The sequence below is a fragment of the Grus americana genome, unplaced genomic scaffold (assembly GCF_028858705.1).
Source record: "Grus americana isolate bGruAme1 unplaced genomic scaffold, bGruAme1.mat scaffold_778, whole genome shotgun sequence".
Taxonomy (NCBI): domain Eukaryota; kingdom Metazoa; phylum Chordata; class Aves; order Gruiformes; family Gruidae; genus Grus; species Grus americana.
This window is the reverse complement of record NW_026561988.1, coordinates 225,813-245,316: the sequence shown is the minus strand read 5'-3', so window position 1 is coordinate 245,316 and position 19,504 is coordinate 225,813. Positions and strand designations below refer to the sequence as shown.

Here is a 19,504-nt window from a genome sequence, read left to right as displayed (position 1 = left end):
CAGCCCGTGGAGGACCCCACGCCAGAGCAGGTGGAGGCACCTGAAGGAGGCCGTGGCCCGTGGGAAGCCCACGCTGGAGCAAGTTCCTGGCAGGACCTGTGGACCCGTGGAGAGAGGAGCCCACGCCGGAGCAGGTTTGCTGGCAGGACTTGTGACCCCGTGGGGGACCCGCGCTGGAGCAGTCTGCTCCTGAAGGTCTGCACCCCGTGGGAGAGACCATGCTGGGAGCAGTTCGTGAAGGACTGTAGCCCGTGGGAGAGACTCACGTTGGAGAAGTTCGTGAAGGACTGTCTCCTGTAAGAGGGACCCCATGCTGAAGCAGGGGAACGATGAGAGGAGTCGTCCCCCGAGGATGATGAAGCGGCAGAAACACCGTGTGATGAACTGACCGTAACCCCCACTCCCTGTCCCCCTGTGCCGCTGAGGGGGGGAAGGTTGAAGCCGGGAGTGAAGTCGAGCCCGGGAAGATGGGAGGGGTGGGGGGAGGTGTTTTAAGATTTGGTTTTATTTCTCATTCCTCTACTCTGTTTGTTTAGTAATAAATTAGATGAATTTCCTCTCTAAGTTCAGTCTGTTTTGCTTAAGACGATAATTAGTGAGTGATCTCTCCCTGTCCTTATCTCGACCCACAAGCGTTTCCTTATACCTTTTCTCCCCTGTCTAGTGAATGAGGGGAGTGATAGAGCGGCTCTGGTGGGCACTTGGCCCCTAGCCAGGGTCAACCCACCACAGGAGGTCTTGGAGGAAGGAGCTCAGAAAAAAGAGTCAATGCAGGGCACTTTATTTTGTTTAAACACCCACAGGGTATGACTCCTCATTTGCACAGCCTCCAGGTCACACAAAAGCTGGATAGATTGTGAATTAGAAATGGGTCAAATAAAGACATTTCTTTGTGGAAAGCATTCAGATAAGTAACACAAAGAAACAAATAACCCACACATAACATGCCGCCCCCCTTCCCCCAAGACCAAAATCATCATAAAAAAACTTCCAGAAGACTGGCTGGGCCTGTAATGAGATATATTATGAATATTCTGAAGAAGAAAACAGGCATTTTATTGTTTCTGAAAATCATCCAGTCATTAGTTTCCTGAGGGCATCCTTGATCTCATGGTTCCTCATGGTGTAGATGAGGGGGTTCATGGCTGGAGGCACCGCTGAGTACAGAAGTGACACCACCAGGTCCAGAGATGGGGAGGAGATGGAGGGGGGCTTCAGGTAGGCAAACATGGCAGTGCTGATAAACAGGGAGACCACGGCCAGGTGAGGGAGGCACGTGGAAAAGGCTTTGTGCCGTCCCTGCTCAGAGGGGATCCTCAGCACGGCCCTGAAGATCTGCACATAGGACACCACAATGAAAACAAAACACCCAAATGCTAAACAGACACTAACCACAATTAGCCCAACTTCCCTGAGGTAGGCATCTGAGCAGGAGAGCTTGAGGATCTGGGGGATTTCACAGAAAAACTGGTCCACAGCATTGCCGTGGCAGAGGGGTAGGGAAAATGTATTGGCCGTGTGCAGCAGAGCAGTGAGAAACCCACTGCCCCAGGCAGCTGCTGCCATGTGGGCACAAGCTCTGCTGCCCAGGAGGGTCCCGTAGTGCAGGGGTTTGCAGATGGCAACGTAGCGGTCGTAGGCCATGACAGTGAGGAGAAAATACTCTGCTGAAATCAAAAAGAGAAAGAAAAAGACCTGCACTTCACATCCAGGGTAGCAGATGTCCCTGGTGTCCCAGAGGGAATTGGCCATGGCTTTGGGGAGAGTGGTGGAGATGGAGCCCAGGTCGAGGAGGGAGAGGTTGAGGAGGAAGAAGTACATGGGGGTGTGGAGGTGGTGGTCACAGGCTATGGCGGTGATGATGAGGCCGTTTCCCAGGAGGGCAGCCAGGTAGATGCCCAGGAAGAGCCAGAAGTGCAAGAGCTGCAGCTCCCGTGTGTCTGCGAATGCCAGCAGGAGGAACTCAGTGATGATGGAGCTGCCGTTGGCCATCTGCAGCTGCTGCTCACAGAGGTCTGTGCATGGAGGAAAAGACAGGGAAGAGTTAGAATAGAGCTTAACCTACTGCATTTCTCATAGAAACCTCCCAAAGCGCTTTTCCCCTTTCAGGAAGACCTTTGGCAGGTGTCTTTGCTACATTCAGGTTGGTGCTGCTTGTGGGTGCCATAGGAGCAGGGAGCTCTTCTGGGGGCTCTGGAGGACTTTGTCCCGCTTACAGCAAGAGCTAAACAGGAACATAGGGTGATATCAGGTTAAGTCCACTCATAATTGCAAAGAGCTTTTCAGGATTGTTGGTCCCACTACACCCGACTGCAGAGTAGAGCTGTGGGCATTTCCGTTTGCTTACTTTGTTCTGTTTGCCTATCCACACCCGAGGGATTTTTTAAAGGCAAAAACCCTTGGCATTTCTTCTGCGCTCCAGGGGAAACCTTGTGGGTTCTGAGAGACAAAGGAACTGCTCCTCAATGCGGAGTGAAGAGAGTCGATCTGTCCATCAGCCCTGGTCTCAGCTGGCCTGCGCTGGCACCTCTTTGAGCTGGAGGACGATTGCACCCAGATGTTCCTCTGAGAAGAAACTGGACACTGGAGGATCTCAGCTCTCCCCTCCTAGGCAGGGACACAGAGGGCTCATTGCAGCTGCCTGTCTTCTCCATGGGACTGCTAGGTGACACAGAGATGCCCTGGGAGAGCTAGGCCCTTTTGGAGGGCAGCCTGCAGCCAAGCAGGACCCACTCCCACCCATTCCCCCCAAGAAAATACCTGAATGTCATAAATATGAGGGGTCCTGCAGGAAGAGTAAGCTCACTCCTGGCCCCATACACCGCAGTGCCCAGAGCCCCAAACATTAGGAGAGGACGCGGATGCTTTTCCTCCATGGATCCATCTGCATGAGACAACATGCAGCACTGGTGTCTGAGCTGCACCCTAGTCCTCGCCCCTCACACCAGCGATTAACGGGGAAGAACAAGGGCGGCAGGGACAAGAGGGGAAAATGCCAAAGTACTCCTGCCAAGGGAGTCAGGAGAGGGAGACACAGCTGGACGCTTGAGTGTTTCTCCTCTTCGGTGGTTGGGCCGCTGGGAAGGAAACGCATGATCAAGTCCCTGTGACATTAAGGGTGGGAATATCTGCTGGGTGGGAGAGGAGACCAGGGAGTTGCTCTGGGGAAAGTGTCTGCACTGCAGGGCATGGCAGGGAGATGCCAAATGCCCCCTCCGTGGCATTTCTGGGAGCAGCTCCCTCTCACTCCCTGCCCATGTCACCACTGCCTGGAGCTGTCCCTGCTGGGACCCGTTTCTCTGCCCCCAAGTCTCCTCCCTGCCAGTGCTCACAGCTCTCATGCCACCCGCTGTGTGCTCGGCTCTTCCCTACAGACCCCTCCTGGCAGCAGGGCACCGGCCAGAGAAATCTCTGTGTGTGCAGGGGCTAAGGAGCAGCTCAGACAAGTGCTGAAGTGATCCCGGAGTCGCTCTGGGGGACGCATCTGCCCCCGTGGGTTCGAAGGGGGCTGGGGCACCTCACTCCCATGCAGACCCCTGCCTGGCAGGGCTTCAAGGGTCACTGTCTGAAACTCCCCCAACCCCACAGAGCCCACGAGCAGGAGCAGGAGCAGCACAGACAGGCGGGAAGAGGAGGAGCAGCACCACAAACAGAAGGAAAGGCACTTAAGACAGTCGTCACCTTCACCAGCCGTGCAGGCAGCCTCCCAGACAGCGATGCTGCAAGGCAGTCACGCTCAGCCCCTGTGCTGCGCAGAGAAAAATGGGCACAGGGCTGGAGAGAGGCACCGCTGCTCTGCTGGAGCTCTGGCTGCAGAGGGGGCAGCTGATGCCTTGTGCCCCACGGCCACGAGGGCAGAGACTTTGCTGGGTCAGACAGGAGGCAAGGGGGCTTGCTCAGAGGAAGGGGTCTGCACTGGAGGGGGTGACAGGGAACTTTCCCAATTCTCCTTCCCATGACATTGCCTTCTCAGTTTCATCTTCTTCCCTGCCCACCCCTCGGCTTCCTGGTCCTTTTCAACCTGCTGCTTTGCCCCACAATGTTTTCCTCACAGGAAATTCTGAGAGACCCCATCCCACCGTTGGTGCACTCAGTGTTGTCCTACAGAAAACTCTCCCTGGGAGGGCACCGCCTAGAGACATCTCCCTGCTTCCGACGGGTAAAGAGCAGGTCAGACGAACCGTGATGTTGCCAGCCAAGGTGATGCTGGTGATGCCTGCAGGCTGAGGGGTAGGCGAAGGCATTTTCTGAGGTTCCTAGAAGACCTTCTGATCATGCCACGTAATGGTTAAGAATCTCAGTCACTTCTCAAATGTGAGCAGCTCCGTTTCCCTTCACACCCCCAAAGCATGAAATTGAAGCCTGAGGGAAGCACCTTTGTTTCCAGATAGCCCCTGCCTGGACCCTCCAGCCCTGGGAGGATCTGGAGCTGTGAGCGGCCCTGATCCATGCAGCAGCCTCTGAACAGCAGAAGGACCCTGCCCTGTCATGCCCTGCCGGGTGTCGCTCCTTGCACCCAGACCTTCTCCCCACAGCACCGTGGGGAGCTCCCCAGAAAACCTGAGTGCTGCTCCTCGCAGGCAGCACAGTCCCTGTCCTGGCACAGAGCCCCCTTGGGCTGCAAGGACCCTGCCTGGAGCCCAGGGCAGCCCCACACCCAGCCTGGCACCCCTGCAGCCATCGCTGGGAGGAGGGACCCATCATGCCCTGTCCCTCTGAGGATGCAGCAGGGAAGCCCTGCTCTGGAGCAGATCCTTCTCCTCCACACCTGAAAAGCCAGGAGAGCCATCCTGACAGGTCCTATCAGTTGTGGCATGGGCCAGGTCTAGGAGACACTTCCAGGCACTCGTCTGCATTGCCCTGCAGCCAGAGACTTACCGTGTCAAGGGCTGGGAAGATTTCTTTCCCCGGTGAGCTCCCACACCAGAAGTCTTTCACCTTCTCTCACTCCTCTTGTGTGCTCTCAGTGCCTGCAGGCAGCGCCCTCAGCCCTGCTGCGCTTTGCAGAGGAGCTGCTCCTGGGCAGAGCTGTCTCTCTGCAGCGCTGCCCGCTTGCCATCAGCTCCCTCCATCCCAGGAGCCCAGCCCAGCTCAGCAGCAGAGGACCAGCCCAAGGTGCCACTTTCTCTGCCCCCTCTGGGCTCCCTCCAGGTGTCGCTGGGTCTCCAGAGGAACCTGCTGTGAAACAGGCTGAAGGAATCACTGATGTTCCCTCCCACAGCTGGGGAGAAACACTTTCTGGCAGAGTCATTCCTCCTAATAAAAAAAGCGTTGGGCATAAGAATCTCCTTTCCTTGTGTCGGCATTAGACGGGACACCCAGGTAGGGACAGCGAGGGCTCTCCTTTACCCCTGCTGAGGGAAGGGACTCAGCTGACTCAGTTGAGGCATCTCATCCTTGGTTTGCAGTCCTGGGGCTGGAAGGGGACTCAGCTCTCACCTATGGCTCCCACAAAGCCTCAGGAGGTGGGATTCTTCTTGCCTCAGGTCAGGTGGGCACCAAATAGGCACCTGCTGCCTGGGAGCTGCTTGTCTCAGTTCCCATGGGAATTACTGGAGATGGAGGCCAGGAGTCACCTGTTCAGACTCAAACACCTGGTGACATCTGAGGTGTCAGGCGTGGTCCAAGATATGTGCAGGGAACTGCAAGCTCCAATGGAGCCGTTCATAGAGACAGGGCAGTATCTGGAGGCATGGTCTTGGAGCTTAGAGGGGAATACCTTTGGCCAACAGCAGATGCCCACATTTTGGACAACTGAACTTTTTCCCTACTCCTTACGTCCAGGGCAGCCTACTGAGGTAGTCAGGGGGCCAGAAGGAGTCTTTGCCATAGCCATCAGCCATCTTCTGCATCAGCTGTAGATACTAGATCACCTTTGACTGTAATGGCAGATGTCTCATGGACATCCCTACGTTGCCCAAGCCAATTCAGGGCAGCTACTCAACAGCCAAACACAGGCCTGCAGTGCTATGATGTGAGATGCCGGGGCCCTCCAGCACAAGTGCATGTGGCTGGCAGGGACCGCACAGGACCTACAGGAAAGGCATCTGCGTCCAGAGTGGGTGTGAGACAGACACTCCAGATGGCATGTCCGATTGCATCAGTTTCTGTTGGCCAGCTACTGAATCCCACCACTGCAATGAGACGGGGTCTGACCCAGCTCCATCCAGTTGATGCAGAAGTTCATGCACAGGAAGCATATCCCACTGGGATCTCCACTCATTTGCCTATTCCCAAAGTCTGCTGGTTCTTCTTAAAGACAACCTCTTATTCACTCACTTGATGATACAAGCAAGGAACCGCCCAAGGATTTTCAGAGTTTTCCTGGATCACAGGATGTCCACACCCAAAGACAATTCAGCAGCATCTGTCCTTCCTTGAGATCAGCTTCGCCTCCACCACAGGCTCTCAGGGGCTGCAGAGACACCACGGAGAGCAAAGCCCTCTCCTGCCAGGACAGCAGAGACCAGCCCTGCTTGCCTCTGGCCTTGGGGAGAGAAGATTTGCCTCTTTCTATGCCTTCACACTGACATCTGCCATCTCCTCCAGCATGTCTCTGGTCTCATGCAAAGCATGGGTCTTGGGTACTTGGTCCTGGGTTTGCCTGTGACAAGTCTGAGCTTCTCCCTGGTGCCACGGCTGAGGTGCTGCAGCCCAAACGTGCATCAATGGCCTCAGCCTGGGGCACAGACCGCTGGAGAGCTGGAGTCCCAAGTGCCACTATAGACTCTTGGCATTGATGGAGTAAATGGTGAGGGGTGGTGGGACAGCTCACAGTGGTGCTGCCATGGTGCGTACGGGCTTTTCAGGAGAGGCAGGCCGGGAAGATGGGGTGGGGGATGACCTCCGTCTGAAGGAGCTTGTTGTACGTATGGTGCTCCTCTACGGGATGTGCAACAGGTTGTGTGAGCCTTGTGGGTGAGGGTGAGAGGACAGGCCACTTAGTGTGGCATCCTGGTGGGAGATGAAGAACCTGCAACCGGGGTAAGGAAGTGGACTACGCCTTCATTAATTAAGCAACCCAAGGAAGTCTCCAGATGAATGACGCCAGGTCTTACTGGGGACTTGAATGACTCTGGCGCTCACTGGAAGGGGTGCACAGCAGGGTGCATATTGTCCAGCAGGCTTCTGGGTCTCTTGGAACAACTTCTTTATACAGGTGCAAGGTAGGCCAACCAAGGTGATGCTGACCCGAATCCAGTCCCTGCAGAGGGAGGGCTGATCAGGGCTGTGAAAATGAGTGTGAGCCTGGGCTGTAGTGACCATGAAATCTCAGCTCACAAGGGGAATGAGAAAGGACTGCAGCAAAGTAGAGATGCTGGGTCTCTAGAGGAGAAGATTTTAGCCTCCTCAGGGGACTTTTGGGGGCAATCCCACAGCAGCAGCAGCAGCACTCAAGGGCAGCAGAGCTGCACTGAACTTCTGGTCTTTCAGGACACCACATTCCACACAAAAGAACTGTCCGCATTAATACACAGGAAAACAACCGGGTATCTCGGGACAGAAACTTGGCTAAAAAGGGACCTCATGAAGAAGCTCCATGGAAAAAAGAAAGCATCCAAGAGGTGGATGCTGGGACTCAAGGAGGGATTTAGAAGTAGGGATGGTTTCCTGGAAGCTAAAGCTTCCCAGTGTAGACCCTTGCAAGGGCTACAGGGACACCAAAAGGAGCTGCTGCTGCTGCTGCTGCTTCAGGAACAGTTAAGAAACAAAGAGAATGAGTGGCCACTGCTGAATTTAGTAAGAGCAGGTGTTGATAGATCTGAGTTCTCTGTGTCCTTCTTGCCTTTGTCTCCTCCAGAAAGGTCTCTGAGGCTTTTCTACCTGGAGCAGGACTCTGGAGGAGAACAACCGTCGGTGAATTTGGATTAAGTCAGGAGTTACCTGAGGAAGCTCAATCCTTACCAGTCTGTGGGAGTGAAGGGGCAGCATCCCAGGGAGCTGAGAGAGCAGGCCGATGCCACAGGGAGGCCACTCTCCATCATCTTGGAAAGGACATGGAGACTGGGGGAAGTCCCTGCCAACCGGCAGCACCCAAATGCTGCATGTACTTTCTGAAAAAGACCCAAAAGGATGAGCAGGGGAACTAAAGGCTGTCCCCAGAGCACGTGCACTTGGATCCCATTTCTGGGGAGCATTAAGAGAAGGTGACTGGATTTACCCATGGTAGACTGTGCCTGCTCATCTTTTTTGCTTTCTGTGATGGAAGGACAGGATTGGTGGATGCGGGGAGAGCAGCGGTTGCCCCTTACCTCAAAGTCAGCAAGGCTTTCAGCATCATTCCCCACGCTGTTCTGGTGTCCCAGTAAGGTCATTATGGTCTACATAGATGAACAGGTAGATGGTCAAAAAGACAGTTGGACTTTCAGGCTTGGATGGGTGTGGTCAAGGCGTGCTACTGTGCCTGGATGTGTCTATCTAACAGGGTCCTGCAGGTGTCTGTCCTGCAATCTGTCCCATTTAATGCCTTTTTAATGATGCAGAGAAGATGAGAGAGTATTTTTTCATATGATTTCTAGATGACAGAGCGCTTTGAGGAGAGCAGACACTACACTGGGGGACAGGGCTGCCGTCCCAAGGGACCTAGACAGGCTGGAGGCACAGAGGTAACCTCGCGATATGGAGTCAGGACAAATCCAAAGTCCTGCTCGTGAGGTGGACTGAGCCCCTGCAAAGCCAGAGGCCTGTGACTGCCGAGGTATAGGAAGCAGCTCTGCAGGAAAGGCTGTGGTGGTCTTTGGGTTACAGTAGGCAAACCATGAGCCGTTCAGCAAAGGCCAACAGCACCCTGGGCTGTATGAGCAGGAGCACAGTCAGTGGCAGTGATTATCATCTTCCTCTACTCAGCACACGTTAGACCGCATCCAGAACACTTTAGCATGTTTTGATGCACTGTAATGCCAGAGAGACATTGGCCAACTGGAGCCAGTTCAGTGGAGGGCCAGAAAGATGGTCATGGCTAGAGCACCTGCCCTGTTAGGAGGGGCTGAGGGAGCTGGACTTGTTCAGACTGGAGAACGGAGGGCTTTTGGGGGAGGATGGAACAGCCTTGCACTGCCTCGGTGCAGTTTCCAAGAAGACATTGCGGTGCAAGGCACAAGGACAAGAGGCAGCGGGCAACAAGAGAGGCTCAGGCTCGATATAGGGAGAAATTTTTGATGCATGAGGCAAATCAGACCTGGGAAGACCTTTTGAAGAGAGTGTAGAGTGCCTCCATCCCTGGAAGTTTCAAAGAGACATCTGGATAAAGCCACGAGCAACCTGGTGTGACCCTGCTTTGAGCACAATGTTGGTCTATAGACATCTTGCAAGGCCACTTCCAGCCTGAATGGAACTTTTGTCCCTTCCCCTTCATGTTGTCAACATTAGGGAAAGCACTCCGTACAGCTATTTATGTTTGACGGTGCTTTTCTAGACAGTCTTTAGCACCTAAAAAGGGAATCACACAATATCAGAACACTTTCAAAAACCACGCTTGGTAGCAAAAATAACCTGAATTAAACCTTATCTATGAAGACAAAATCCAGCTGTGTATGGACTGAAAAAACAGTGAGTATCCTCTCTCATTTCATCTTTCTCTTCTGACCACTTGTTCAGGCTTTTAGAAGACAGGAAGTTAATAAAGTTGAAATTCCTGGGTGCCCATGAGTGAATTCTCACCCTCAGCTTCAGCTGAATCCTTTCTACTTGGGCAACAGTGAAAGGCACAAGCTGTTTTGGTACGTGGGCAGATGCCCGATCCTTCACCCACCACAGGAGGGTCCAAAATAAGAAAATCACGGCCAATGGGGAAAGGATTAGCAGGTGTGCAGAGCAAAAGGATGTCATCAGGGCTGTGTGGGGTTCCTGTGATGCAGCCCTTTGCTTATTTTGTACTCTCTGTGGAGTTCCTGAGATGGTTGCTGGGGTTCCTTGGGCAGCAAATCCATGAAATAAGTGCCCCCTTTCATCACCTGTAGTGTCATGCAATTGCTCACATTGCTATTTTGATAGAGGATTGGGCAATCAGAAATGTCCTAACATGGAGACAAGGATATGGTGGGAAATGGTGTTGAAAGCCCTAAGGAACTCCAGGTAAATGAAACCCGCTGCTGCTCCCGTATCAAGAAATGCAGTCCTTTCATCTTAGCAAGGAATGAGGACAGTCAAGCGTGATCTGCCCTGGGTTCATCCAGTCACCCTCTCTTTCAGATACACAGAAACCAAATCCAAAGGCACGCTCTGTGCCACACAGACAACACAGGCTGACCTCACTATGATATCAGCTGGCTCCCTCAACACCCTTGGATACAGCCCTGCCAGTTCTGTGGACTGTTAATACTTGATCAAGTAACCCCTGGCTTGGTCCACATCCACTGCTGGTCTTTCTCCTCCAGAGTCCTGCTTCAAGGCACAAAGTCCTTGGAGACCTTGTTGGTGAAGACAGAGGCAAAGAGGACAAAGAGTACCTCAGACAGTTCTGCATCTTCTCTGGCAAAATTCAGCAGTGCCCACACATTAATTTTGTTGACTCTTCTTGAACTGTAACTTCAATACTAACAGCTCATCTTGATGCCCTTGGACATCCAAGCAAGTATCAACTCCACAGGAGCCTTGTCTTTCCTAAAGCCCTCCCTGTTTCTAAATTCCTCCTTTGAAGTGAGGTCCTCTATCCACAACCTCTGCGCTTCCCTTTTTTGATGGAGCATCCCGACAAGGTGCCTGTTTAGCCAAGCTGCTGTCCTGAGACGTCCACTTGTTTGCTGGACTATCGGCATGGACGCTTTATGTGCTTAGAGGATGCTGCCCCTGAAAAGCCATTGCACTGAATGCTGCTCCCCTTGAGTGATACTGCCCACTGAACGTTCCCGGAACGGGCCAAACTCTGCCACTCTGCGACCTGGCATCTGCGCTCTGCTCCTCTCCTTCCTCACTCCCCTTGGGAGCTGAGACTCCAGCATTTCTTAGCTATGAGAGCCAAGGCTGACAAGGATGACACAGCTTTTCAGATCCAGGTGAGCATCACATTTCTTGGCGCATCTGCCAGCTGTGCTGAAAAGCCGATGCAAAGAACCTCCAGACACCGAAAGCAGCATTTGCACAGTGCTGTCCTGTGAATGTCAGGGGGTGGTGGGTTGACTTTTGGCCACCAGGTGCCCACCCAGCCTCTCTCTCTCATCCCCACCTCATTCTTCACTCTCCTTGTTGCCTCCAGGGTACTTTCTCTCTTACAGCTGCTGCACACTGGGTTTTACCCTTTCTGCAAGAGGTTATCACAGAGATGCCACTGCAATTGCTTATTGGCTCAGCTTTGGGCAGTGGCTGGTCCATTTTGGGGCAGCTGAGAGTGGCTCTCTCCGACATGGAGTCAGCTCTTGATGGCTCCTCACCTAAGCCTGCCATAACTGTCAATGAAGGTCTGGTGGAGAAGGGAGAGAGCCTTAGCTCTCCCAATGGCAATGACTCTGTTTGCTCAGAGGAATACCTCTATAAGCTGTCCTGGCCATACTGAGCAGGGACAGGCTTCATTATTCTAAATGTGGGCATCTACTGTCACTTCAGCTGGCCAAAGGAAAGTCCCACCAGCCTCCAAACAATGAACCAAGATGCTGCCCTGTCCTTCTGAATCGCTCCATCAGAGCTCAGAGTTACCTGCACATGTCTTGCACACCCTCTGGTAGCCCAGATGTCACCTGTGGTTTCCATGGGTACAGGAGGGATAGGAAATGTCTCCCTTTGACTGTCTGGGTATTCTGTCCGTAGTGGGACAAGAAGAGGGGATTCTTTGAACTAACTCTGTCTCTTCCCCAGCTCAGGGCAGAAATATCAGTAATGACTTCAGGTTTTTTCAGAGCAGGTTCCTCTGGAGCCCCAGGGACATTCTCTGAGGGAGCCCAGAGGGGGCAGAGAAAGTGCTGCCTTGGGCTGGTCCTCTGCTGCTGAGCTGGGCTGGGCTCCTGGGATGGAGGGAGTTCATGGCAAGCGGGCAGCGCTGCAGAGAGACAGCTCTGCCCAGGAGCAGCTCCTCTGCAAAGCGCAGCAGGGCTGAGGGTACTGCCTGCAGGCAGCGAGGGCAGAGGAGTGAGGAGAAGAGAGGAAAGAGGCAGTCTGGGGTGTGAGAATGTTGCGAATTAAAAGGAGGAGAAATCTCCACAGCACTTGGCACGGTAGGTCTGTGGCAGCAGGACAAAGCAGCTGCAGTTCCTGGAGAGACCTCCAAAAGCTGGCACATGCCACAGCCTGTGGGATCTATCAGGAGGACGCTCACAACGTCTGTGGTGTGGAGGAGGAGGAGGACGTGCTGCAGAGCAGGGCTTCCCTGCCACAGCGTCAGAGGCACAGGGCATGACGGCTGCCTTCTGCCAGGAACGGCCGCAGGGGTGTGCAGGTGGGTGTGCAGCCAGGGGTGCCCAGGGCTGTCCTTCCGAGCAGGGTCCCTGCACCCCAGGGGCTGTGTGCTGGCACAGGGACTCTGCCGCCTGCCAGGGTCACCCTCAGCCTGCCCGGGGAGCTCCCCATGGCGCTGTGGGGAGCAGCTGTGGGTGGAAGGAGCGACCTCTGTCAGGGCAGGGTCCTTCTGCTGTCGAGAGGGTGCTGCGTGGGTCAGGGTTGCTCACAGCTCCAGGGTAGCCCTGGGGATTTCCAAGGGGTCTTTTCAAGATGGTTTTCCCTGTAAGGGAAGGTGTCTGTCTTTTGAGGTTTCTCATCTTGGTCGGCTGGTTGGGCAGTGGGACATTTCCAAGGGGACTTTTGAATCCAGAGGTCAAAGGAGGGTCTCCTGTATGGCTAAGGAGCTTTCCTCATCTGTGATTCAGTGTGCAGCTGTGGGGGCTACAGACAGCACCAGCATCACCTTTCCAGTCTCATCAGGCTTTGTGTGACCTTCTCTGTAGCCCCTGCACACACACAGAGAGGCTGCAGGGCAGAGCTGGGCACACAGGGGCTGGCATGGGGTCTGTGAGCAGAGAAGAGACGTGGGGCCAGAGAAAGAGCTCCTGGCAGGGACAGCTCCAGGCAGGAGAGATGGGCAGGAAAGGAAGGAACTGCTCATGGAAACCCTGTTGCAGGGGAGATACGGGCACCTCCCGGCCACCCCTTGCAGTGCAGATGCCTTCCCTGAGAAACCCCCTTCGTCTCTCCCACCCAGCACATCCTTGGCCCTCACGGACATTGGGGTCTAGGGTGGGAGTCACCTCTCTGTCCAGCAGACCAGCAGAAGAGGCAAAGGGCATCCCTCCTGCCACATATTTATTTCCCGCTGACCAGCAATCGGATGGAAGGCAACTGTCCTACAGTATCAGTCTCTGGGAGGTGACATGCACAGCTGGGTGAGGGTAACGCTTTCCCGAGTGCCCGGCTGTCTCTGCCCTGGCCTCTCTCAGCCAGACCCTCCCTGTGCTTTTCCTTGTTTCTCCCTGTGATTGTTTTAAAGTTATCTTTTTATTGCGGTCAGACTCCCTGGGGGTGGGAGGTTCAGCTGCAGAGTCACGGGCTGATCTTGTTCATCCATTCATGTGGGCATGTCCTTGGGAACAAGTGTCCCAGCTTTCCTCTGACGTGTGGGGCTGTGGGCAATGGAGTCTGTGGGGCTGGAGAATGAGCTGGATTTCCCTTAATCAGGTGCTGTCGTTAGGACACTTGGCTAAGTCCTTGGGGGGTCCCTCCAAGGTGTGAGCTGCCCTCCAGGATGCAAGCCTGCCCCATAGCACCTTTGTGTTATCTGAAAGCCCCATGGAGAAATGCCGAGATGCTACAACCAAGGAAAAGCTGTTGGGTTGGTGAAATGAGCCGCATTTCTTCTTGTCTAGAAGTGGGGTGCTGAGACCTTGAGAAAGGGTGAGACATTTTGTGGTCTGCGCTGGATGCCTCTGTTCTCAGCAGTGTCTGGTTGTATGACATAACCTAAGAGTGTGGTCACTCTCCACCTCATGAAGGTACAAGCTGGGAACAAGACGGAGGGACAGACCAGCTCCCCTCACTCTGCTCTAAGCCACAGGCAATCCTCTTGCCTCGCACGACTCACTCTGTGCTCCCTGAGTGCAGCAGAAATGCTGAGGGTTTCTGACATCCAAGAACACCTCCCAGATGTCTCAAACTGCCTTCGGCCATCCTAGTTCCTTAGTCCGCAGAGTGCAGATGCTGACAGGCCTTTTTCGTTAGGAGCGGATTCACCTGACAAAGCCAAACCCCAGGACTGGCCCCTGTCCCCACCGTTCCCATGAACCCACTGCTGCAGAGCAGGGCTGACTCCTCGGCAGCCAGCGGGCAGAGGCTCTGCTCCTCACAGCAAAATCAGCCAGCACCAACCAGAGCTGCACCCATGGAAGTGTAGGAGGTCTCCTGGGAAATGAGAAGGGCTGTATGCAGTAGGGGCAGAGTCTATGGGTAATGGATTTCATTTTGCTCAGAGAAGTCTCCGCTAACTGACTGTGTTTTCCTCCTTGAACAGTTCCCCAAGCCCAGAGTGAACAAATGTCCAACGGCAGCTCCATCACTGAGTTCCTCCTCCTGGCATTTGGAGACACACGGGAGCTGCAGCTCTTGCACTTCGGGCTCTTCCTGGGCATCTACCTGGCTGCCCTCCTGGGAAACGGCCTCATCATCACTGCCATAGCCTGTGACCACCACCTCCACACCCCCATGTACTTCTTCCTCCTCAACCTCTCCCTCCTCGACCTGGGATCCATCTCCACCACTCTCCCCAAAGCCATGGCCAGTTCCCTCTGGGACACCAGGGCAATTTCCTTCTCAGGATGTGCTGCACAGCTCTTTCTGTTTGTTTTTTTCATTTCAGGAGAGTAGTTTCTTCTCACCGTCATGGCCTACGACCGCTACATTGCCATCTGCAAACCCCTGCACTACGGGACCCTCCTGGGCAGCAGAGCTTGTGCCCACATGGCAGCAGCTGCCTGGGGCAGTGGGTTTCTCACTGCTCTGCTGCACACGGCCAATACATTTTCCCTACCCCTCTGCCACGGCAATGCTGTGGACCAGTTCTTCTGTGAAATCCCCCAGATCCTCAAGCTCTCCTGCTCAGATGCCTACCTCAGGGAAGTTGGGCTAATTGTGGTCAGTGTCTGTTTAGCCTTTGGGTGTTTTGTTTTCATTGTGGTGTCCTATGTGCAGATCTTCAGGGCCGTGCTGAGGATCCCCTCTGAGCAGGGACGGCACAAAGCCTTTTCCACGTGCCTCCCTCACCTGGCCGTGGTCTCCCTGTTTATCAGCACTGGACCTTTTGCCCACCTGAAGCCCCTGTCTGTCTCCTCCACAACCCTGGATCTCGTGGTGTCACTTCTGTACTCGGTGGTACCTCCATCTGTGAACCCCCTCATCTACAGCATGAGGAACAAGGAGCTCAAGGATGCAGTGTGGAAACTGATGACCGGATGTTATTCAGAAGCAAAAAACTGCCCCTCTTCTGCATAGCATTTATTTATGATGGAACTTATTACAGGTCCAGTCTGTCTGTATTTTTTTTTGGGGGGTGGTGTTTTACTTGTAATGATGTTGTCATCCCCTCTCTCATTCACTGTCTGCTTTCTTTTCTGACTGAGTGGCTGTGTATATGGAGAGCCTTGCTCTCTGTGTGTTACAATAAAAAATAAATAAAAGGGCCCTGCAGTGCCTTTCTGAGATCCTTCCACAAACAAGAAAATTTTGGCCATTAACTTCATTGTGCAGGTAGGATTTCAGGAAAGGCAGAGGTCACCTGGGAAAGTCAAGAGTGAAAAGATGAGCTTTGATCACCTGTTAGAGACCTGTTAGAGATGACCTTTAGGCTGAACAACTGAAATGCCAGCCTGCTGCTGCTGCTGAACAGGGAGGGTGATTTAATAACAGCAGGCACAGGTGGGGCTGAGGGACTCAATGCCTTCTGTGCCTGAGTCTTTACTGAAAAGGTCTCCAGGCCTCTGTGCTCAGGGAAATGGTTCAAGGAGGAGAAGAGCATCTATGGGCAAGAACCTCCTGAACTCCAGCAAGGGCAAGTGGCAGTTTCTGCCCCTGCAGGGGACTCACCCTGGCAATGGCACAGCCTGGGGGCTGCCTGGCTGGGAGCAGCCCTGTGGGAAAGGTCTCGGTGGGCACGGAGCTGGACAGGAGGCGGCCGTGTGCCCTGGCAGCAAGGGAGGCCACCAGCATCCTGGGCTGTCAGAGCAGGAGCACGGCCAGGAAATTGGGGGAAGGGATTTTCCAGGTTACTGCATCCCAATTTCAGATCCCCAGTAGAGGAAGGACGTTGGCAAGCTGTAGCAGGTTGAGCAAAGGGCCCTCAAGAATGTCAGGACGCTGCCTATGAGGAGAGGTTGAAGGAGCTGGGCTTGTCCTGCCTGGAGAAGGGAAGTTCTTGCAGAAGCATTGCACTGTTCCCAGGAAGTCCGAGTCAGGCTTATGTGCGTGATATGAGATGTAAGGACAAGAGGCAATGGCCCGAAACAAGAGAGGGTCAGGCTGCATATAGGGAGAGAGTTTTCCAGCATGAGGATAGTCAAATGCTGGAAGCCATTTCCCAGGGAGTGTGCACCGTCTCTGCCCCAGAAAGCAAACAGGATGTGTTTCGATAAAGCTGTGAGTAGTTTGGTCTGAGCCTTCTTTGAGCAGGAGGTTCAGACACCTCCCGAGGTGCCTTCCAGCATGAATGAGACACCTGAAGGAGGCTGTGACCCCATGGGAAGCCTGTGCTGGAGCAGGCTCCTGGCAGAACCTGTGACCCCATGGAGAGAGGAGCCCACGTTGTAGCAGTTTTTCTGGCAGGACTTGTGACCCCACGGGGGACCCATGCTGGAGCAGTCTGCTCCTGAAGGACTGCACCCTGATGAAGGCACCCACGCTGGAGCAGGTCATGAAGAAATGCGGCCCATGGGAAGGACCCACATTGGAGAAGTTCATGAAGGACTGTCCCTCGTGGGAAGGACCAAACTTTGGAGCAGGGGAAAAATGTGAGGAGGATGGAGCAGCAGAGACAACATGCAATGAACTGACTGCAACCCCCATTCCCTATCCCCCCGTGCCACTTGGAGAGAGAAGGCAGAGAAATCAGGAGTGAAGTCGAGCCCAGGAAGGGGGGAGGGCTGGGGGGAAGTGTTTTGAGATTTGGTTTTATTTCTCATTATCCCACTCTGATCTGATTGGTAATAAATGACATTCATTTTCTGAGTTGAGCCTCTTTTGCCTGTGATGGTAATTGGTGAGTGATCTCCCTGTCCTCATCTCCACCCACGAGGAGGGGGAGTGATAGAGGGGCTTGGTGGGCAGGTGCCTTCCAGCCAGGGACAGCGCACCACAGAAGCAGAACATTTCCTTCTCTTTAAATTGTTTCCTTAATTTCTTTGTTGCTTCATTTTAATTTTGGACATTTTCTGAACCGTTCTGCCATAATCAGGCCTCTAACATTAACAACAATATATCTGTGTCTCACGTGGAGTTCAGTGCCCTAAAACCTCCCTGCCCAGGACTCTCCTTGCCACTGCTCGCCCTTTCACACAGCCAGTCACACTCTGAGGGGCTGAGCTCTCTCGACTGTTACAGAGAAGAAGGGTGACCATCTTCAGTGAAACGCTCTGCTTCTCCATGGCCAACATATCTGTGTTTCCAGCACTTCTGGAAGGAGTCCCTAAATCAGCAAGACCCACTGCCTTCACATTCCCTCGGGGGTATGTGGATTGGCGCTCTATTTTAGGTGAAGAAAGAGATGAGATTGTCCTTACCCAACACCAGGCACCTCAATGCAGATGTCTAGACTTGCCTTTGTAGTAAATGGAGAGAAAGAAGTTGTCTCAGCTGAGATGCCTGGAGATTTCCTGGTGACCAGCTAATGCTCCAGAAGGGAGCCCTGGGTCACATTTCCAAGCACCTCATGGGCACTTCTGTAAGCCAGGGCAGCTCAGACAGCAACAGCCTCTCTATGTGGGCAAATGAATCCAGACCTGAATGTAGGTCTTAGTCTCGAGTTGAAACCTACTTAAAAATTATTCTAAAAATACCTGAAAACAATCTTCCTTTTCAGAATGTCAGCTATTTGGGCTCAGTTCTTTTTTTTTTTTTTTTTTTTTTTAATTTGGGAGGACCACATGAGTACACTACAGTAATTTCCCTCTGCCAGCATATTTATATGCAGTTGTTTATCAAAATACTTTTCCTACCAGTGCTCTGAGTGGAGAAATTTTGTTCTGAAAATATACTACATCTATATCGACATATTTCCCATCTCTTCTTCAGCCTCTCTGCCCTCTCTCTTTCCTCTGCCTGTTTTGTCTTTATAGAGAACTCCAGGTAAAGATTTATTGAGTAATTAAATGTGGGAGATATTTCTGGGCATCATCTAGTTCCCCTCCACACCCCTTACTCAATGGAGGGCTCCCACCACTTCAGTGTCATCCACGAACATGCTGAGACTGAACTCTGTCCCATTGTCCGCGCCATCACTAAAGGGGTCAGACAGCATTGCCCCCGGCACTTCTCAGTGAGGGATGCCTCTAGAAACTGGCCATTGGTTGGACTTTCTAACAATGATCATTCTGTGTGTGTGTGTCCCCATTGCCATGACATTTCAAAGACAAAGGACAGCGGCCTTGCGATGACACCAGCCATTTCCCCCAGACCCCTCGGGTGCATCCCCTCTGGTCCCATGCACTCGCCTGTGTCCAACTGGCACTAGTGCTCCCCAGCTGCATCTTGCTCTCACATGGGTGAAGCTTTGCTGCCACAGAGGCTGCTAGGAGACTCAAGGACCAGGGAGACCTGGGGAAAGATCCTACCAGGAAAGGAGTAGGGACGTGTGGCAATGTGATCCTCAGCCTCTTCCATGTCTCTGCAAGGCCTTTTTGGACTCACTGGAGGTTAAAGTAATTGAATCTTGCTTGGATGTATCTGCACCTCACTGTCGGGAGGGTATCTCGGGCCAAGTTAGCCTCAGAACCACACTTGGGACTTCATCTTGGAGGGGTTTCGCTTGGAAGGCAGAGCCCAGGAGTGAGGAGTTCACCCTCATGGTGGAACCTTTGTCCTTATCTCCAGGCTGAATGCTCATTGGTTTTTTCCTCCCAACATGCACCATCATTAAGAGCCTGGCTCCGCATTCTGCATGACCTAATTGTAGGTACGAGCAGGCTGGGATGAGGGCCCTCCCAGCCTTCCCTGCTCTGGGCTGGACAAGCCCAGTTCCCTCAGCCTGTCCTCACAGCAAAGTGCTTCAGGCCCGGGTTGTCCTGAGGGCCCTTTGCTAAACCCACTCCAGCTTGGCAATATCGTTCCTGAATTGGGGGTCTGAAATGTGGATGGAGTATTCCAGAGAATTCTTTGCCCTCAGTCTTCTGGCCATGCTCCTGGTTGTACAGCTGGTGGCCTCCCTTGCTGCCAGGGCACAACGGCTGCCTTCTGTCCAGCTCGCTGACCACCAAGAGCTTTCCCACAGGGCTGGTCTCATCCAGGCAGGTCCCAGGCTGTGCCATTGCCAGGGTGAGTCCCCTGCAGGGGCAGAAACTGGCACTTGTCCGTCTGGGATCTCATGAGGCTCCTGCCAATACGT

The 19,504-nt window shown here is 53.5% G+C and overlaps 1 protein-coding gene and 1 pseudogene across 1 annotated transcript; one reads left to right on the top strand and one right to left on the bottom strand.

The window, feature by feature from the left end:
* Window positions 1-1,071: 1,071 nt before the first annotated feature.
* Window positions 1,072-5,306, bottom strand: LOC129201113 (olfactory receptor 14A16-like). Its single transcript, XM_054812276.1, has 2 exons — window positions 5,046-5,306; window positions 1,072-2,004 (listed from the first exon to the last, which is right to left on the bottom strand). Exons 1-2 carry the CDS (start codon window positions 5,304-5,306, stop codon window positions 1,072-1,074), a joined length of 1,194 nt encoding a protein of 397 aa, XP_054668251.1.
* Window positions 5,307-14,451: 9,145 nt separating this feature from the next.
* Window positions 14,452-15,405, top strand: LOC129201105 (olfactory receptor 14A16-like; annotated as a pseudogene).
* The last annotated feature ends 4,099 nt before the right edge of the window (window positions 15,406-19,504 follow it).